General features: G+C 40.6%; 1 protein-coding gene and 1 long non-coding RNA gene across 2 annotated transcripts; one reads left to right on the plus strand and one right to left on the minus strand.

Annotated features, from left to right (window-relative positions):
* Positions 1-444: 444 nt before the first annotated feature.
* On the minus strand, positions 445-15,412 carry RAB18 (RAB18, member RAS oncogene family). The gene is made up of 7 exons (XM_061351038.1): positions 15,277-15,412; positions 11,904-11,959; positions 7,301-7,362; positions 5,273-5,345; positions 3,361-3,479; positions 3,217-3,283; positions 445-1,726 (listed from the first exon to the last, which is right to left on the minus strand). Exons 1-7 carry the CDS (start codon positions 15,342-15,344, stop codon positions 1,548-1,550), a joined length of 624 nt encoding a protein of 207 aa, XP_061207022.1. The 5' UTR covers positions 15,345-15,412; the 3' UTR covers positions 445-1,547.
* A 2,565-nt stretch (positions 15,413-17,977) lies between these two features.
* On the plus strand, positions 17,978-20,553 carry LOC133209672 (uncharacterized). The gene is made up of 2 exons (XR_009724730.1): positions 17,978-19,049; positions 20,211-20,553. It is a non-coding gene; the product is annotated as an uncharacterized LOC133209672 (long non-coding RNA).
* Positions 20,554-20,856: the final 303 nt, after the last annotated feature.

The following is a 20,856-nucleotide window of genomic DNA, read 5'->3' on the forward strand; positions in this document are numbered from 1 at the left end:
TCTACTACAACACTGCTATAGATACAATATTTGGTAAAAACAACTAGTATGGTTAAATGTTCAGATTTTGGTATTGTTTCCTAGCAAGTGTAAAACAGTGGAAAACAGTTTCCATGTGAAGAATAAAGTCTACTTTAACAGAAGCAGCCAAGACCAGCTGCAAAATACAGACCATGTGTGCTGACATTTATACAAAACCTTGCAGTAATAAAAGGTTGTGTCACTCACTGTATTTACAAGAAACTGCCCAATACTTCAGTTACTGACTGCACTATCGGAATTGTTAAAGAAAGAAAGAAACAAACAAAAACCCCACCCAAAACACAGCAACACACACCACCACAGCATCCTTGTCATGTCCTTCAGAAATCAAATAATTTCTCCTTAAAAAGTGGCCTTGTTTAAACTGCATGTGCTAGAAAATATAAAACTCTACAACAGGACGAGGTTAGAAAAGTTGAATACTGTGGAAAAAATTTATTAGTCTATACAAGTCTTCTGAAACAAACCATTGGCTTTGATACAGTAAATTCAAGTGAATACTCATTGCAATAGTGTTTTCCCATACAGAAATCGAGAAGTCCTAGAGCTTCCCATTTATAATGTCTGTGATAGGAAGTTTTATTTCTGAACAAGTAGCTGCACAAAGCAGACATGTGATAGAGATCTTCACAGCCACAGTGAGCTACAGTTTGAGATAAAGTTATATTACAAACACTTAGGAAAATTAGGCATCTGTACTGAAGTGTGGCAAACTGATTCACAATGAAAGACCAAAGATGTCACTCAGACCCCTTGCCAATAATGAAGACTTTCTATAGCAAGTCTAGAGCAGACTGCATCATAAAAACCTAGAGTGCAAGAGTACCATAAATTTAGTATATAAATATCACAGGATTAAAACTCCAGTTAAGCTATCAACTGAAGTAATAATTAAAAAGAAAAAAAGAGTGTCTGCCAGCTTGCAAAGGAAGCTTCCAAAGCATCTCTTCAAGAAGGTGCTGATACCAACTACAGCCTGTGCCAATTTGTATTTCAGACAGCTCTGCTGAAAGACAGAAAATGATCAGATTTGTCTAAGTACTGTATATTCTTGCTGGGTTTAATACCATTAAAAAAAATAACAGAAGAGATGAAATGTAACATTTATAGCTCACACTGTTTTAAAGATCTGTGCACACTATATAGTTCTATAGTTTCAAGAGCATTTAAAAATAAGACGAAGCACAGACAATGCAGTAATACCTGTTAGAATTGTTTAGAATAGTTACACAATGAATGTATACAGTCATAAAATTTGTAGTGCATTTGTTCTTGCACATTATTTATGATACTTATAAAAACCTGAAGATTGCAAATTGGGCATGCTTACCATAACATTTTCAAACTGGGAAAGCTGAAGAACATTGTTCCTAGAAGTGTTCACTGCCATGATACAAAACAAGTATGTGCAAACTGCAAGGTCCCTAAAAACAGCATTTAATGAATTTATGTACAGAAAGATGTCACTATCTGTTTAAATACGCAAAGAATAAGCTTCCCAAAGTTTATAACATAGAACAATATCCACCACACGCTCCTCCTCCTCCATATCCTTCTTCCTTGCTTGATAATTTTACACCTCTGTTTTGGCTCTCACTCTCCCACAGTCCAGGAGTCTGAATGATTTTTTCAACAAGCTCTTCAAAGGCACACTGTACACCATCACAAGTTTTTGCACTTGCCTCTAGAGAAGGGATGCAAGAAGTCACGTGTTAGCATAACCTGCAGTAACTCATTTAGTGTTTCTCTTTCAGTTAAGCCTCAACCAACAACCTAGATTCAGGACTTCTACAACACATTCTATAACAAAATAGCAGTGCCAAAATTAACAGGTATGAAGATTTCTGTCACCACATAAGGCAGCACACCTCAGACGCTTGAATGTCACTATAATATAGGGCGACAGCTATAGCTGAGCCTTATTTTATGTGGAAAACACTTCAGCAAAAAGAAAGGAGGGTCCTACTAACTTACAATGTCAGATAAACAGATTGCTTACAATGCCAGATAAACCTGGTTGCTGTGTATTCAGTTCTGTGTATTAGTCAGAACTGCTGTACCACAACACCATAAGCAGCAAGAATCCATACTGTAAGATTCTGGGTCAGCCTCCATGATACAACCCACCTGACAAAAAGCAATAAGGGATCTCATTTCTTCTGCAGTTTGCAGAATTCTGTGTAATTTCACTTTGGCCAAGACCAAAAGAATTTGCTTAAAGAGTATATTATGAGGACAACAGATACCATCTGAAACTGTTCAGTCCCATTAGGCCTTGCCCTGTTGTCCTACAGAACCATGCAGATACTTAGCATATGTAGCATGCAGATATATATACTTATAGTTTAATTTTCATGTTTCTATTCATCTTCCATGCACTTAACATCTTGTGTCTTAACTTTGAACTTCTATTTCCACATATGACATATGCAGCAAAAAAGAAACTCAGCAAGGTACTAGACAAAGACAGTCTTAGCAGAGATGAGGAACATAACTCTCACTACAGGACATGTCAATGTACTGCTTTCTTACCAGAGCCATCCTATAAAGCAAGCCCTGCTGATCTTTAAATGAAGCATGCAATAAACTTATGCATAAGAATCACTTCACCACATACTTTATCATCACGAGGCTTTGCCTACAAAACCTATCACATTTTGCAGCAAGATGATACCAACATATTTGTTCCAGTCATGATTACATCATTATTCAATCCCACCCACCATTTATAAGTTAATTTTACTCCCAACTATTTTTACATCCCAGTTCTAATACAGATTTCTTTCAAGTACCAGCTATTTTGCTACACCAAAAGCTGGCCACTATTAACAGTTTTCCCTCTTTCATTTAGCTTATGATTAATTTATCAAGTTGGCTGGGAACAGAAATCAGACAAAACTCCAAACCTAAACCAGGTTTTGTCAGACCACAGTAGTCTGTTTCTGCCCTTAGTCCTTATGAATTTCAGTATAATCATCCCCCGTTAGAATAGGTATCTGGATATATTTGGAGACAATTAGAAAAAAGGGGGGGAACGCCTGTTATCTTTGTACCTACTGCAGCTGAGAAATATCATTAGTTTGATTGTATGTATAAAGACTATCAGTCCCAGAGAGGTACTTCTCATTATGTAACAAAAATCAAGTAAGATCCCTGCAGGTATCTATAACATACCTATGAACAACATGGAATGTTTTCTTGCAAATTTGAGACCTTCATTTCTGTCAACTTCACGGTTTTCCTATAAGACATAGCATTAATATGCATTATTAACAAAATACATCAACAGAATACTTATTGCAGCTGAATTTGGTTTACCTTATCAATCTTGTTTCCAACTAGCATTTTCACTATGTCATTCCTTGTGCAGTATGTTTCCAGTTCATTTAACCAGTTATCCAGCTTGACAAAAGTATCTCTTCTTGTGACATCATAAACTGAAAAATATTAGCAATATTATTCCCGTACTAATTTTCCAAGAAATACAGCTTATATTACAAAAGTAACAAAAAACTACGGCTTTTTGAATTAGAAAACTGAAGGAGCACTCAGGATTCTAATTCATGTATTAAAGAAAGAATTGGAAAAAAGTTGAACATCCACCAGCTCAGATTACCAATGATACTAATACAGAGTGACTCTAAAATTCAGTCATCGACTGTTCGTGGATCAATTTATCTTGAAATATTCTAGCTTACAGGCCAGACACTATGATTCTCCAACAGTTGCACACTCCAGAATTAGGATACTTATTTACATCACTACAAAGAAGATACCTAAGAAGTACAGCATGTCCTTCTTGCACCTGAGTTAGTGATAATCAAGACCTGTTTAACACCATTCCTACGGCTACTCATCTGACTAAAACTGTAAACTGATCACTGGTATCTATACGGGTTTGGTGAACTACTGATTTTTCAGCATTTTAGTGTTTCAAACTGTTTAGCATGTGTGTGGGATACAAGTAATAATCTGCTAGGAGCAGAAACAGCTCACAAAAGAAAGAAGACTTCGTTAAACCTAAAATCAACTATTCAGCAACTGCCCAAGAGCTACTACTTCACACTATGAAAGTATTTTACCCTTCATTCTCACATCCTGTGTGCAGAGAGGCATGAACAGTTGGTTTCAGTTAAATCTATAGCTTTGCACAAACAACCTAATTTTTAGGAATTGTTAAACAGGAGATTATTAAATAAAACAAAAAAACAAATAGAAAGAGCAGAACTTTCTAGCTCCCAATCAGTGTTTGCTCACTTTTACAGCTTTCAACAGTAAGTGGCAGGATCAGTGCCAGCAAGTAGGTGACTTGACAAAACATGCCTTGACAGTATTTTGCTATACCAGGAAGATACCGCAACTCAGACCTGGGAAACAGGACATACAAACCAAAACCTAACAGGAAGTCTCATGAGAGAGGTTACTCAAAATTAAACAATTTAACTGGACACAGTATCTTACCAAGAATCTCTCAAGTCACACACAACTTAAAAAAAAAAGGAGAAAAAAAAAAAAGAGAGAGAAAAACCAGACTTACTTCCCTGCCCTTACTTTGCTTATCTCCTCATTTCTAGTAGTGGAGAAGTGGAACTTTAGAGTGAGTGCCTATTTAATAGATTGCCATGTATGAAAGAAAAAAAGACACTTCACCATGAAGCTGCAATTACAGGTTTTGGCCTAGTTTTCTCTCACATAGATTGATGCTTTTTATGCTAGTCTTTTTAAGTGATTCTGGCTGTGTCACTCCTATCAGTATGGAGACACAAACAGCTGAAAGTCCAGCTAAACTCCACAGTGTTTATACTAATTTCATTAGGAAAAAGGAACAGGGAGAAGAAAAAAAAAGTTGCATACACACTCATACAGAAAGAATATACCGAGAAGTCTTTTTCTTCTTTTTCCCTGACTCTGGGCTTAGTAAGCACAGGCAAAGACCAAAGATCATAAAGAAAAGTCATAGCAGCATAGGGACAGCTCTAAACTATTCCTTCAAACAGCAGTATCTTTTAATCTCATGCAAAAATCAGTGGTCCTCAGGCCAATGAGACTGACTACATCAACAAGAGAGCAAGCATCAAAATAAATATCTTCTAATATATCAGTTTCTCAACACTGATACAATGATTTTCAGCATCAATTAAGATATTACAGAAAGCATTACAGGTTTGTATAACTCCAATGTATGAAAACCCACAAATTTATCCAAAATAGCATGCAAAGCTATACTTACCTAGGATAACACCTTGTGCACCTCTATAGTAACTGGGTGTTAAGGTTCGGAACCGCTCCTGACCTGCAGTGTCCTAAAAAGCCATTCAGAACAATCCATTATTCAGAACTTGAGCAAAATCCAGTTTCTCTCTCAAGTATTCTGATTCTAATGAACATACGAACTAAGGTCCAAAGTATATTCCACTACCAGATTAACTGAGTTTATACCCTCCCTTGCTGTTTTACTACATGTTAACTTCAAAATTTTATGTTGTCTGTCCTGGGAAACACTTTTAAACTGTTAGCTGTAGTAAATAACTGGACTATGTAGCAGTAAGATAGACACTTCTGCAGAAGCATTTATTCTGCAGCTAGCACACCAGCAAGAAAGAAGCACAGGTGCAGTACTAAGATTTTGCAACAAGCATCAAAACCCATGGCAAGAAAACCAGCTCCCTCACTTCAATCACCCTGGCCCAATTATATTTGATTCTGTGCCAGGGTAAACACATTTAACATGCTATGGCAGAGCAGAAGCAGAAGAAATAAGTCAAAGGCTTTTCTTGGTTGTTAAGGGAAGTTGAATTTACATCCCCAAAGTGTTAACAGGTCTGAAAAAAAAAACCCTAAGTATTAGAATACTGTTTTCTTATTAGAGATTAAGTTACAGTGCACACTCATAGCAGACTTTAGGCACAGAAGATTTAAGTAACTTCATCAGTTACCCCAGGTTACAAGCAACACAAGAATTACTGTGGATTCAAAAAGGTTCCCTGCCAAAGAACCTGAACAACTGAACTGGACTTCAAGTCAATCAGTCAATCCCATGTATCTCAAAATGGGTTTGTGTCACCATTCAGCTTTACAAGCTTCTATTTTCCAGTTTACTGCAGAATCATTTCTTCATATTCACCAATATGAAAGAAGAGAAACCCCAAGTTATGCCTATGTAACATTTTTCCATCCAACGATCACTCATCATTCTGCTATAGGTCTAGTTTTCCTCCTACCTATATATTTTTCTGTCAACTTGCTGCAGTTATTTTCCTCGTCAAACCCATTTATTTTACTGATGATTACTATCATCACATCAAGACATAAGTCCTGTTTGTTAGTCAAGATATGAAACACCTTCAAAGCACCAGAAGCATGGCAATATATATTTCATGTTCCACTACTACTTTCCAAGAAACAACATCTTGCTTATGAGAAACATGGTTTTATTTTTGCCTGCTACAAGAAGTCACAACTAGGTCTGAATTTAAAAGGTGCTTCAAGTCACACAGGCGCGGAGGCTGGTTTGCAGAATGGAGAATGTTTTAAAAAAAGGCTTGGAAGTACTCTTCTTTCTTCACTCGCCATGAATTTAGAAGTTCCACTTTTAACAGGAGTACATGCTAAAAACTCTAAAGGCTAAGATTACAAACACTGCCTCTCCATCCTTCAGATCCACCTGCTACAAGAACGACTGACCTCAAGCCTATAAAAACCCTTGTACAAGGGCTATGATGTTTTAGGCTAAAAACCATTTTGAGGTAAAATTTGAGCATAAACTGAGCATGCAACAGTAATGCTCAATCTATTAATACACTACTGAATTTTGCCTAAGACATTTAGGTTAAGAAGTGCACCCTTTTAAAACCTGTTAAGTATAGACAAGAATGATGCATACCGGGAAGTCTCGGCTTAGTGAGGACTAAGACTTCGGAAGTTAAGCAATAAATTACTCATTTTAAAGGAAATCGAGGAATGGCCACATACACTGTGTTAAACGTCTGATTTAGTGCCATTTCATTTCTCCTTTTCCCTACTCCTATCACAACCAGACTTGGAATCAGCACTGCAGAAGCAGCTCAAAAGCAACCTAAGTGCCCAATTAAACAGCTGTTCCACAGTTAATTCCACCTTCTGAATCGTTCATTATTAACATCTCACTCCTCCAAACCACCTTCATATGAAATAGAAAAGTATTCTATACAAACTACATTACACAAGCCATCACTATTCCTAAGGCAAAGCATACATTAAGAACTTAGGAGACACTTACCCATATTGCCAGTTTAGCTTTGTTTCCATCAACAGAAATAGTTTTCACCTTGAAGTCCACACCTAGAGAAAGAAATATATTTTAGTTCTTCAAACATACTACAGCTATTTTTGAAAGAGAAGGTAAAGAGAAAAGAAAAAACAACCCGAGAACAAGTTGTGCTTTGACAGGAGCAGGAAGAGTAAGTTTCATTGGCTATTTATGAAAATTGCTCCCAAACTCATGGTTCTGCTGCAAACAGGATTTTGCAAAAGCCTAAGGGCCTTTTCAGCCATTGACTCAAAATGCAGTAAGTACTTCTGGAAGTAAGGCAAATACTACATTTCCTGTATTAAAGCACATATTCCAGGACAAATATTCAAGTTTATAATTCAAATGGGTTAATCTATATTTTTTTACAAACAAAAGACAGACTAGGAATAATGTGGGGGCCTACTAGGATGCTGGAGAAGGACTCTTCATCAAGGACTGTAGCAAATGGACAAGGGGCAAAAGGTTCTGATTTAAGCAAGTGAGATTCAGGTTAGATATAAGAAGTTCTTCACTGTGAGGGTGATGAGGCACTGGAACATGCTGCCCAAAAAAGTGGTAAATGCTCCATCCCTGGCAGTGTTCAAGGCCAGGATGGACAGAGCCTTGGACGACATGTTGTAGTGCAAGGCGTCCCTGCCCATGGCAGGAAGGCTAGAACTAGCTGGTATTAGGGTCCTTTACAACCCAAACTATTCTGTGATTCTATGAACTTTCTATTAGTTACTCATACATGTTTTCTCCTTGAGTATATCCATCACCTTGAGAAACAACATACTTTCAGAATAAGGAAGCTGCATTCAGGTAACTATACAGTCTGTTTCCTGTCTTAAACAACCTGACCAAGGCCCATCAAGGTGATCATGCAGAGGTAAACCATATAATGAGACACTCATCTACTCTATGACTCTATCCTGTGAGAAGTAACGTTGTATGACAATAATTCCTCTAATAAAGATGTCAAATAAGCTTTGAATGATTTGAACACATAGTATATCTCTTACAGGAATTCCAGCAATACCAGGAACTCCCCAATACCATGCTCCATGACCAAGAATTAAAAAACAAAACAAAAAATGTCAAGCCAAGGTGTGCAAGATGTTAATGACTGCAAATTTGAAGGATATAGTAACACACATCAGTTTGAAAGGCTGAGGACAGCTATGATCCGCTTTGCTGTAATTTAACCCTTAGGTTACCAGTAACAAGTAACTGGAAGTATGTTTCAATTACTTCAGAGCAACTCACTCCTCAAGAGGCAGCAGCCCTCAAAGGAACTACTAGCGTGGAAAGTTGATACACTTGAAAGCTGCTCACGTAAAGGTAACAGCAATCTTTTTGCACTTTGACTTACAATGGTAGCCATCTGCTACAAGAATTTTTGTTTAACTGTTCTTATACAAAACATTTAAGCAGGGCATCATGATCAGCAAACTGTGCTTATATTTCCAAGGCCATGCAGATTACAAACAAGCGCAAACAGCTGCCAAAATAGGTTCAACTTAACCACAGAAGGTATACAGGATGCTTAAGGAAGCGCACACTGCAAGCAAGTTTACAGCTTCACTGCAACTGAGGTTTAAAAGGTTTTTTTTCTCTTTATTTTAAGGAAAACTCTACCAAGCTACATTAACCTTTGCAGTAACTGAACATAACTCTGTTTTTTCAGGGATTAATTCCTAGTCCCTAACCTAGTTTATCTCTTCTTCCACTGCAATTGCACATTTCTTTCTGTAAACTGTAAAAATAGCCATAGCTCAGCCAGGATGTCCCAACAGCTCAGAGTGCATTCTTTTATCAATTAGTCTGACATCAAAACCTGTAGCTGCAGATATTACAAGTTTATCAGATACTTAACGCAACAAATGAAAGGTATGTTGTAGTAGTTTCAAGAAGGAAAACTTTCTTCCTTAGGACAAATGATTAAAGGGTATTTTGAAGCCACAGTATCCTTCTCATTCAGTAAACAAATTCACTATCTTGTGCCTGAACAGTTAATGGAACATACATATACACCTTTAGTTAGCCTTGCTGCTGGCTTAAAATTAACAGATGCTTTAAATTCTGCATAAGCAATGCAAGTAATTTAAGAATTTGAAGTAGTAAATAAATCCCATGTGTGACAGACTTATAACTGAAAAGCAGAAATATTAAAACTACCTAAGAGCACATCAAAGTATATCCTATGAAATAATCAAGAGATGGTAAATGTAATTCTAGCAAAGCAAGGAGTTCAACACATATAAAAGCAAGTTAAAAAAAAAAATAAAACAAAAAACTTTCTAATAACTACATTTTTTACTACTGATCTGCCACAAAAGAGGAAAAGTAGAAAAAATGCAGGGCTAAAGAAATCTTGTTTAATTGAATAAACAGGGTACTTATGTTCCCTAAATACTTCAGTGAAACACAGACATATTTGTGTGGCATGTCAGCTCTGAGCTTTCAAGAGTGATGTTTCTACCCTTGACAACAGAAAGCAAACAGTGCTTTCCACCATGCCTTGAAAGAAGCCAGAAGCAAGACAGCTCTACGATACTGTACTCCTGTGTGTTGACACCTACAGGACCTGGCACTACACGCTAACCTACTATGGACTTACAGTCTGCAAGGAATAGCTCTGTTGCCTGCATGCTGCTCTCACATTTAGCTCAATGTGCCATGCTGTATTTACAGGAAGTATAAGATGAGCTAGAGTGTATTATTTGTGAGGCACGTAACCGACAAGTTGGACAGCTTAAAGTTGGAGGACTCCCAAGTGCAAGAAACGCTAGAAAGTTATAAGACATCAGATCTGTGCAAAACATCACTTATGAAATAGGAACTACACTGAACACTTATCTAGTATCTCTCATAAAAACAGCAGGCAAGTAAAGACAAGCATAAGCAGAAAGAACAGAAAATACTAGGGTACATATAGTCTAGTAAGATCCATGTGATGAAACCCAGCAAATATGCCAGAGAATACAAGGACTGGTGATCCTACTACAGGCAGAGTTGGATCTGCCAGCAGCAAACCTTGAGTTGTTGCTATGTAACAGCCAACTCTTAGCCACCACACATTGCTGTTGGGCATTTTGACAAATCCCAAAGAATTACTTCAGCGAGTAATTCCTTAATTTCTCAAATAGTGCACTGACGCCAGTTTTTGTAAAGAGTATTCTGTTCTATGAACAGCAGAATGAAAAACCCAATAAAGATGCCCACACTGACACCAAATTAGTCTATTGGTATTCAAAACATGACGAAAGCTAAAGTAGCTATTCTGCAGTGACTTACTGGCCCATATGGTTGATATACCAAGAAAGTGATGTGATTTGAAGCATATATTGTGTCAAAACTACTTAAGATTAGAACACAAGATTGACATCTTCAACACCTGGTCTGCTCCACTCCCATTTCCTTCCATGCTATCTTCCCCCATGAACTGAGGTAAGGCTACTTGCACAAGTACAATTTTATGAGCAGTGAAATGAGCAAAAATAAGCCTCTCCCCTTGGCTGCTCAGTGCTTTATGTGAAATAGTACTCCTGTATCTTACTAACATTAACAAAAACTATATCAATCAAGCTATTGACTTCTTGAGCAATTAGGACACAGCTGTGTTTGCCAACAGCTGAACTAAAAAAATTTTATACAAGTCCTTGGCCAGAAGTCTTCCTACAGAGGTAGTGAAAAATGCATTGTGTGTAAAAGTCATCTCTATTTTTGATTACTTCAGTTAATTTGGCACAGAGCTGCATCACTTTCTTTGAAGTTTCATTCTTCATTGGACAACCACCTATACAGTATATCCTGCATTCTGGGTCGCAACTCCAGCATAACTGACTTCACTGTTGGTAGGTATCATGCCAACATAGAAAGGACATCATTACTTTTTTTCCCAGCAGCTCACAGATTCTTGGCTCTCCTCCCTTCTTGAAGACTGAGAAGTTACCAAAGGACTAAGCAGGAGAGAAAAAGCCATATTGTAATTTCCTCCCTATAAAGGAGAAACAGAAGCCACACAGAGCCTAGTACAGTCTAGTATTGCCAGGATTTGCAAGACCTAACATCCTATTCTAAAGGGAGTCTTCAGTCTTCTTAAGATAGCTACCAAGTGTCATATTACATTGAGCACAAGTTCTGGACAGCAATATTGCAGTCCAAACAACTTGAGAGTTATCTTGCACAAAAAAAAAAAATAAAATAAAAAATCAGTAGGAGATGTAGCAATAGCTCTTACATTTCTATTTTAGCCTGAAACACAGGCAAACAGAAAACTGCAGGTTGTTCCACCAGAGCTTTTTACTGCTCATACCTATCACTTCCATTTTCACGGTGAAAGGTAACACTTATATATGTTTTCCCAGCCAAGGATACATTTTTGCATAAAGGGGAGAAATACAGGCCAATACAGTCAGAGCTCTAGCCAATAAGAGCTGCATGCTGGAACTGCATCCACATACTTTTTTTGCTATGAGGAACCAGACATGTCTGAACTTCACTACCAGTCAGGGAAGTCTGAACAAGCTACAGTTTTGTCCTGAAGGAGGCATAAATTTTTCTTATGTAGCATCAGAACAATACTTACCAATGGTTGCTGCAAGTTCCGGGTCAAATGTATCATCTGTGAACCGCAGCAGAAGGCTGACAAGAGGGGAAGAAAAATAAGAGATGCTATTACTGCACCATACCCATAGCTTGCCCAAAGTTTCTAAATTACAAGTCTGAAAGTAACAACAGGATCACACAACTAAATAAAAACACAATTCATTTTTCCATAATTTCTCTCCTACAACAGCCAAAGAAGGGAACATGAAAAAAAACACAGTAGACATGCCCTGCTAGAATAGCACAGGCCTCTTCTATGCCTAGAATCATAGAATAGTTAGGGTTGGAAAGGATCTTAAGCTCATCTGGTACCAATTCCCCCTGCCATGGGCAGGGACACCTCATGTTAAACCATATCACCCAGGACTTTGTCAACTGGCCTTGAACACCACCAGGGATGGAGCATTCACAACTTCCCTGGGAAACGCACTCCAGTGCCTCACCACCCTTACAGTAAAGAGCTTAATCCTTATATCTAATCTAAACCTCCCTTAAGTTTTAAAAACCCCTTGTCCTATCACTACAGCCCCTAAAGAAGAGTCCCTCCCCAGCATCCTTATAGGCCCCCTTCAGGTACTAGAAGGGTGCTATGAGGTCTCCATGCAGCCTTCTCTTCTCCAGGCTGAACAGCCCCAGCTTTCTCAGCCTGTCTTCATACGGGAGGTGCTCCAGTCCCCTGATAATCCTCATGGCCCTTCTCTGGACTTGCTCCAACAGTTCCATGTCCTTTTTACATTGAGGACACCAGAACTGTACACAATACTCCAAGTGAGGTCTCACAAGAGCAGAGGGCAGGATCAGCTCCTTTGACCTGCTGGTCACGCTCCTTTTGATGCAGCCCAGGATACGGTTGGCTTTCTGGGCTGCAAGCACACACTGAAGCCAGCTTGTGTTCAGTTTCTCATCGACCAGCAGCCCCAAGTACTTCTCTGCAGGGCTGCTCTGAATCTCTTCTCTGCCCAACCTGTAGCTGTGCCTCGGACTGCTGCAACCCAGGTGTAGGTCCTTGCACTTGGCATGGTTAAACAGACTGGCATCAGCGCACCTCACAAGCACGTCAAAGTCCCTCTGGATGGCATTCCTTCCCTCCAGCATATCAACCAAATCACATAGGTTGGTGTCATTGGCAAACTTGCTGAGGGCGCACTCAATCCCACTGTCCCTGTCACCAACAAAGATGTTGAACAAAATCTAGTCTATGACCCAGTATGGCTCTTTGAAAAGAAAGCATCAAGTTGTAAAATCAGTTGCCTGGACATTCACATGGTCTGCTTCTCCATTTTACTTCTATCTTATCCTATTTTGGTTGTCCCAGAATTCAGTACAAAAGACTGTCTTTTCTTTGAAGCTTCATATTGCCTAACCCAGCATCTCTAAGTTTGAGAGAAAAGTCAGCTTCTCACCCCAGAAATAACTCTTTGAACTGGACACACAGCAGCAGCTACGAATAAGACTCATCAGGACTTCACAGTGGAGTAGTACAGTCCCTCAAAGAAGTGCCCTTAAAGCCACTGTACCTGTGCCAAATGTAATTATTTTGGCAAGAGACAAAGATTCAGCATACGGTTTTTAAAATCACCAGCCTTATGCCTCTGTGGCAAGTGTATATTACCATGTGGCAGGCAGCTATTTGCTATGACTGACAGCTTCTATTCTTTTCCACACCAGACATACAAAACAAAGCCCTGTTTATTTTTTGGTGTGTCCTTGTCCCCCCATTTTTCCCCTCCTCTCTTCTTTCTGCATGCGAATTTAGCTGCCAAGTCTTTTTTAGCATTTGGACACAGTCCTGCACTGACAGAAAAGCAACTACAGAAATTCTTTTTCTTCAATAAGGCTGGGTGACAACTCCAAAGATAACCACAGACCAACCTTTTTTTCCCCTTCTGCAGAGCCCCTAAACCACATAGTAGCTTTATGTATCAAATAATAATTAAAACTTAAAAAAAATAATAATTTGATAGCACATCTGTTTTTACTGGTACCTTCAGACAGTTGTATCAGGACACTATTTAAGAGCATCTATTTTTAGTTGCAACCAAGACTAGTTTCACTCAAAACAGACAAAATACGGAACCCCCATTCTGCCACCAGAATAAACACATCAGTTTACAAATCCTGAGTTCTAAATCCAGCCAACTTCTTTCCCCACCTTTCTTTCATATGCAAACATCCTCTTCCACAAAGTACAGCACATTCACAGGGACCAGGTTTAAGGCAGCATTTGGTTCTATCAGGACTCCAGCCACTTACTACAACCATGCTAATAAAGCTTAACATCTGGCTTTTCCTAAAGTAATAGGCAAGTGACACAAATTCAGGAATACTTCAGTAGAAAGTTTCTATACCTGAACAACTGTAGTGTTATTGTTTCATGGCAATTTATTTTCTCTACATAAAGTCTCTTTTAACAACTTTACTGACATAAAGAAATAACCACGTAAGTAGGTATACAAAGCCATTGTCCATACTGAGGATAAAAAATTTTCCATATGGAAAAAAAAAAATAATTCCACTTATGAAAGATGACCTCAACTAAAGGAAATTTGCTCATATGTCTGTCACCAGAGGCCTACTGTACTAGATTACTAACTCAGTAGGCAATGCAAAGGTGTGGCTCACAGATTTTTAACAGATACATTTGGAGGTTTTTGTTTGGTTTGGGTGGGGTTTTCTTTGTTATGATTGCTGTTGTTTTGTTTGTTTTAACTAGCAATTTATATGTTATTAAGGGTTATAGCAGAAATCTAATCACTGCCATAAAAAAAAATCACCAAATCCAACATGACTGGCATAGTACATTCTCAGATGCCATTTATATCCCACTTCCGTTAGTAAGAACCATGACACTAACATAAAAAAGATACTTGAAGGTATAAAAGGTAACTCAGACCAAAGCCATAAGGGCAGGGCATGGCAGGGGCGGGGAGGAAATCAACCTCAAAGTACTCGAGAAATAGTGTAACTAGCAGAAGAATCAGTGGCAGAACTATTTCACTGCTTATTTTAGACGTCCCTGTGCCCCTTCTGCACCCAGTGCGGGGTCACTTGTGACTACGTTTATATATGTACAAGATCAGCCCCAAAGGGGCAGACACCAGCGCCGCCCTCCCCTCCCGGCGGGCTGCGGAAGGGGCTGACAGCCCTGGGCGGGGACAGCCTCTCGCCTGAGAAGGGTTCGAGGGATCCCCCCCGCAGGGCCTACACCTCCTCAGGGTAGGCCGCGGCCAGGCCGGGTGACCGCGGAGGCAGAGGTGGCGTCGTCCAACGCGGCACCACAGGAGGCTAGGCCGGGCCCGGCCGGTGCCCCGCGTCGTGACAGGAGAGGCTGGGGGAGGCGTGAGCCCCCTCACCTGGATTTGCCGACGCCGCTCTCGCCAATGATGAGGATCTTCAGCGTAGTCAGCACGTCCTCGTCCATCCTGTCAGCGCGCCCGGTCCGGCCTGGCTTGGCCTGGCTCAACCCCGACCGACACTCCCTGCGCAGGCTGCGGCGGCACGGCCTGCGCCTGCGCAGCCCACCATCCCTGCCCAAGCGCCTCCTAGCCGCCTGCCCGGCGCATGCGCCTCAAGCGCGCCAGCGGCGGAGGAGAAGCAGAAAACACCACCCCGGAAGAGTGTGCAGCCGAGCCGAGCCGAGCCGGGCCGAGCCGAGCCGGGCCGGGCCGGGCCGGGGGCCAGAGCCAGAGCCAGAGCCGGAGCCGGAGCCGGAGCCGAGCCGAGGCCGGGCCGAGCGCCCGGTGTTTGTTTACAGCGGGGTGGGAAGAGCGATGCCGCCTCTCCGTGACGTGGGAGCCCTGCTTCTGCCCGGCGTTTTCTGTCAGCAGAATCTGCCATCCTCCATTAAAAGCCCTAAATGCTCTTCTACATTTGTTTCAGATGTTTGCCTCTTTATAAACAATGTGGCTGCCATGCTGTCACGCTTGAAACCTACCTCAGGCCATGTGTAAGCAAGTGCAACTCTTCAAACACGTCTGACGTGAGCCTGAAATGCTCCTCGGCCTATGCTACAGTCCTTGGGCCAACTGTTCATGTCCAAGGATGAGCTCCAAAGTACACGAAATGGCCTTAGGTTCTTGTGCAGTCACACCGAATGAAAGAGGTGAAGCCATGTCATAGTCTGCGCAAGGCAGGTGTGCCTGTGAGCTGCGGTGAGTTTTGTCAGCGTGCTGGCTGCAGAGGGCACAGTTCTTCTAGCAGAAGCCCGGGTTTCCTGGGCAGTTGCCTTCAACCGAATTACAGGGTCAACAGAGTAACCGTTGTTTTGTGTCTGTGGTAAACACTCTGGTGCCTGGCTCCTTCTCCTTGCAGAATCTGATCTCCTGCCTCTTTTACCCCAGAAAACCAACTCCCACGATGAGTGCAATAACAGTAATTATCCTATTAAATTACGGAGGCATATTCTATAATTAAACATGTGCAACTGACTGGCTGTGTTTATACCAGGACCATGCCTGCTTATTAGTAATTATCAGAGTTTTATTGAAGATGTGACTTAGTTTTCTTGGTTTGGATTGTGTTTTGCAGCCATATAAGAAAGCAGTATGTTGATACTCTAGTTTTTGCTGAAGCATATTGGAACTGTGGGGGTTTAGTGTGAAACAGGATGAGAATTAGAATTTGGAGAATGGACCCAAACAGAAAAGTATTCTACTAAGGATGCTGAATCCCAGAGAGTGTTTGTATTCTGAGACTTGATCTATTCCTCCCCCCCACCCCCCGCTCCAGTGTAACCACAGAATCAAGCTATTCAATATGGATATTAGTCCTGATTCTATACCTTACTCAGAATGAAAGGTTGGCCAGGACGGCATTCAGATTATTGACCTTAATGATAAGCAGACACCAAAAAGCAGTCAAAGCCTGTCTTAACAGCTCATGCTATGGATGTGATGCTTTAGACCTCCCTAAGCATATCCTATGAGAGTAGGTGTTTCTCCATGTTGTCCTCCTTCACATGGAATTACATAGTTCTCTCAGTCTGAGATTGGATCTGTGTGCTGCAGTCAACCTGTCTGTTGCCTGTGTATCTATTTTAAGTCTGGAAAGCAAGGCCGTGTTGTGCATTTTTCATCCCTATTATAGGAGGCAATGGTAGTAGAGGATTAAAGTAGCCCAAACCTAGACCCTTCAAAATAAGAGCATTATTTATTCACTGAAAGATGTGCAATTATCAGGGCAAAATCATAGAATGGGCTGGGTTGGAAGGGACCTTAAAGATCATCTAGTTCCAGCGTCATTACTACAGGCAGGGACACCTTCCATTAGACCAGGTTGCTCAAAACCCCATCTAGCCTGGCCTTGCATCACTAGCCTGGCCTTGATCACTATCAATTCTTTGTAGTTTATTGAAGATAAGCCACATCTTGTTTACAAGAATCCTAATTTTACCTCCATATTGCCTTTTTCATCCCAAATGCACTTGTTTTCCTATCGAGCTTTTGTAGGGTTTCTTCAGTGAAGCCATCTCCAAACTGGGAGAGACTTGTTGGGAGACTAGTCTGCTGTAACTCTTGGGTGTCTGCCTGTTTTCTTGTGTGCTTTTCACTACTCATCAGGAGTCCTCACTTACTCATGACAGCCCAATCCCTTTCTTTAATAAAGCTGGAGGTTCCTTTTGTTGTTTGTTTGGGGTTTTTTTAATTTTTATCATTTACTTATCCCAGGGATCCCAGCCTCAGGTATGGGAGCGTCAAACCATAACAGCTGGTTAAACTCCTTGATAATTAGTCTTCCTAGAAGAATACTTGGAGATCTTTTGACTGCATCTTCTTATGCTATGCTGTTTCCTCTTGATTTCTTCTCAATGGTCTCTGGATTTCTGGCAGAATGCCATCAAGCAGATCAATTTGTCTGCATATACACTTGTAAATAATTATGCATTTACTTTCCTTATTGTTCATACACTGCTAAGGGAAGCAGTCTGATGGTAGGAAACTAGCATAACTTGTTCCAGGGCAGCTTGTCAGCATATATGGAGTAGTGTATTTGTAAAGAGGATTACTTCTCATGTTTTTACAAGTCTTGCATGGAGGCTGCCTCATTCCTGGGCTCAGGGAAGTAAAAAAATGTCAGCTCCATCTCAGCTAGCACTAAATGTATGTGATCAATGTTCCTGAGGTTTTGATTACTTCACAGAAGTAACAAAGAATGGAAAACATCTTAACAGTGATATCTCCTGTATTCTCAGCATCAAAATTCCCTGTTTGCTATGTTACAGACTTGGCTATATCCTTGACCATGAAAACAGGTCATTGGGACTGAGTAATTGTGATTACCTTTCTCAGACGGTGGGGAATTGTTTACAGTCCCTTCCTTAGAGTTGGGATCTACAATTAAACGGCCATTGCACTTCACATGTCCTCAGGGGACCCTCGACCAGTTGCATAGCACAGTGCCCTTAGGGAGCCACTGAGAGCAGGTAAAGGCTAGAAGGACCTCCAGCCAGTTTGTTTCTGCTGAACTAGCTGCAGCGTGACTTTAGCAACAGAGAGAAGTGCGTCAGTAATCAGTCAGTAATGTGATATGAGAGATACAAACAACAAAGGGTTTCCTCAGGCTCATGCTGTGTCTGAAAGACACCTGGAAGCCTTTGGTAAGTTCACTTGAACCATCTACCACAGCTTGAATATGGGGATAATGGTATTTGCTATAGAAAACTACAGCAACAGGAAGGGTGACACGCTAAGAGAGCTAAGAGTATGTTTTTCCTATGAGCACTGCCTGGGTTAGTATGAAATGTGAAATTCATGATGGGAGACTGGATATACAAGTGCATGGCTGTCCTCCTCTCTCCCCCTTCACTAATGCTATCAGCAGTCAAAAGAGGCCTTGAAATGTATAGGTTCTGTTTAGGTTGTTTAAGTACACAGAAGTCTCAGAAGCATGTATGTCTCCAGGTGTCAAAGTCCTTGATTCACTGATACTTTGAAAGATTTTCTCAGTTATGCCAACAATGTGCAATGCCCAGCAGAAGCTGAGAAGCTCTGCCACTTCAGAGAGGTTGACAGCAACATATAGGTCTCATGCTGAAATGACTAATCCTACTCTCCCATTTCCAGATTGTGAGGCTGACCCATGGGTTGTCGTGGCAGTGAGTCAGGAGTTATGATCCACGGTGAAACAGGTGTGATTGCTCAGCTCACCAGCCCCTCCTAGCAGAAATGACACACATATACATACTTACTCTTTTTTTCTTCTTCACACAGTAATTTCCAAACTTGTAAAAGTTATTATCTGCATATGTGTTAGTTTCAGGGAGGTTCCTTTTCTGTGTGTGACATCCTTAAACACAGTCAGCACATCCATAGGATTTCACGTTCAGCAAATCATAGCAAAGAGTGAAAGTGCAGCAGCAGTCCCAGAACTCTAGGCAGGATTTCTCTGGAGACCACACTGCAGTGTAAAGGATCCTGCTGTGGCTGGACACCCCTTTTCTAAAAAATACAGCCTATATTTATGAAGCAGCTATGCTCTGAGAAATTAAAATACACTGCTTATAGTCAACACAGTTGTAAAAAGTGGATTACATACAGCATTGAGGTTGTAACAGATAGGAATCAGCTACTTGGGAACAACAACAAGAAAAATAGTGGTTTCGACACCCAAAAAGTTATGGTCAAATATGAAAGTGATATACTAGAACTTGTCAGAGAAAACCAACATAAGAAGGACATGGACCTGTTTGAGTGAGTCCAGAGAAGGGTCACAGAGATGATCAGAGGGCTGGATCACCTCTCCTGTGAAGACAGCCTGAGAGAGTTGGACTTTTTAAGCCTGGAGAGGAGGATCCAGGGAGACCTTACAGCAGCCTTCCAGTGCCTCAAGGGGGCCTATAAGAAATCTGGAGAGGGACTTTTTACAAGGGCACATAGGGACAGGACAAGGGGGAACGGCTTTAACCTAACAGAGGGGAGATTTAGATTAAATATTAGGAAGAAGTTCTTCACTGTGAGGGTGGTGAGACTGGCACAGGTTGCCCAGAGAAGCTGTGTCTGCCCCATCCCTGGCAGTGTATAAGGCCAGCGATGGGGCTTTGAGCAACCTGGCCTAGTGGGAGGTGTCCCTGCCCATGGCAGGGGGATCGGAACTAGGTGGCCTTTAAGGTCCTTTCCAACCTAAACCATTATCTCATTCTGTGATTCTGTGATTCTATGTATTTGGAAGATCATTACCCAAGTCTTGCATAAAGATCATGAGTAGATTCCTGATTTTGTGCTAGAATAATCCGCTTGGTGAAAATAATGCGAAAAGCTTAGTTGAATGCTTTGAAATGTTACTTTACTAGATACAAGGTGGAACACTCAAGGGACAGCACACCTTCTCTGCTGGAAAACAGAGAAAAAGGCTAGCCACCTGCTATTTACACTGAACTTTGTCCAGATAAATTGATTAATCATTTAATCACAACTAATGCAAGCAGTAATCTTAAAAATGACAGCTTATCTTTCTGCATCGTGTCATGAACCTTTAAGCCAAGCACAGCTTTTAAGACTGGATGACCCAAATACTCTTTTAAATGTCTCTAAAGCAACCATTGAAAGATGTAAACAGTAATGACACAGAAGTAGATTCCTGTTTAGGGTTGTTAGATTCCTACAAAACATTAATTAAATTCAAATGCGAAAACAGCTTTTTATGGTTAAAGTACATATAGTGTCTACTGCACATTAACAATGAAAAGGATGACACAAGAGTTTTTAAAGGGTGCTTTAAGAACAACAAAGATCAGATGTTAAAGCTTTTCCACAGCTTCTCTTCAAGGGGGGGGGGGGGGGAATCTGGAATAACTTTGCATTTAATAAAGAACATACTCATTTCTCCTTCTCTTGCTGCTTACAATACTTCACATGCTTTTTGTTAAGCGGGGGAGGGGAGGAATAACCCTTTCTCTACTGTGAGACATCTTATCAGTAATCCCCTCTGAAGGGATA

The sequence above is a fragment of the Neopsephotus bourkii genome, unplaced genomic scaffold (assembly GCF_033783945.1).
Source record: "Neopsephotus bourkii isolate Nb327-2 ecotype Australia unplaced genomic scaffold, CSIRO-AGI_Nbou_v1 NB_53, whole genome shotgun sequence".
Lineage (NCBI taxonomy): Eukaryota > Metazoa > Chordata > Aves > Psittaciformes > Psittacidae > Neopsephotus > Neopsephotus bourkii.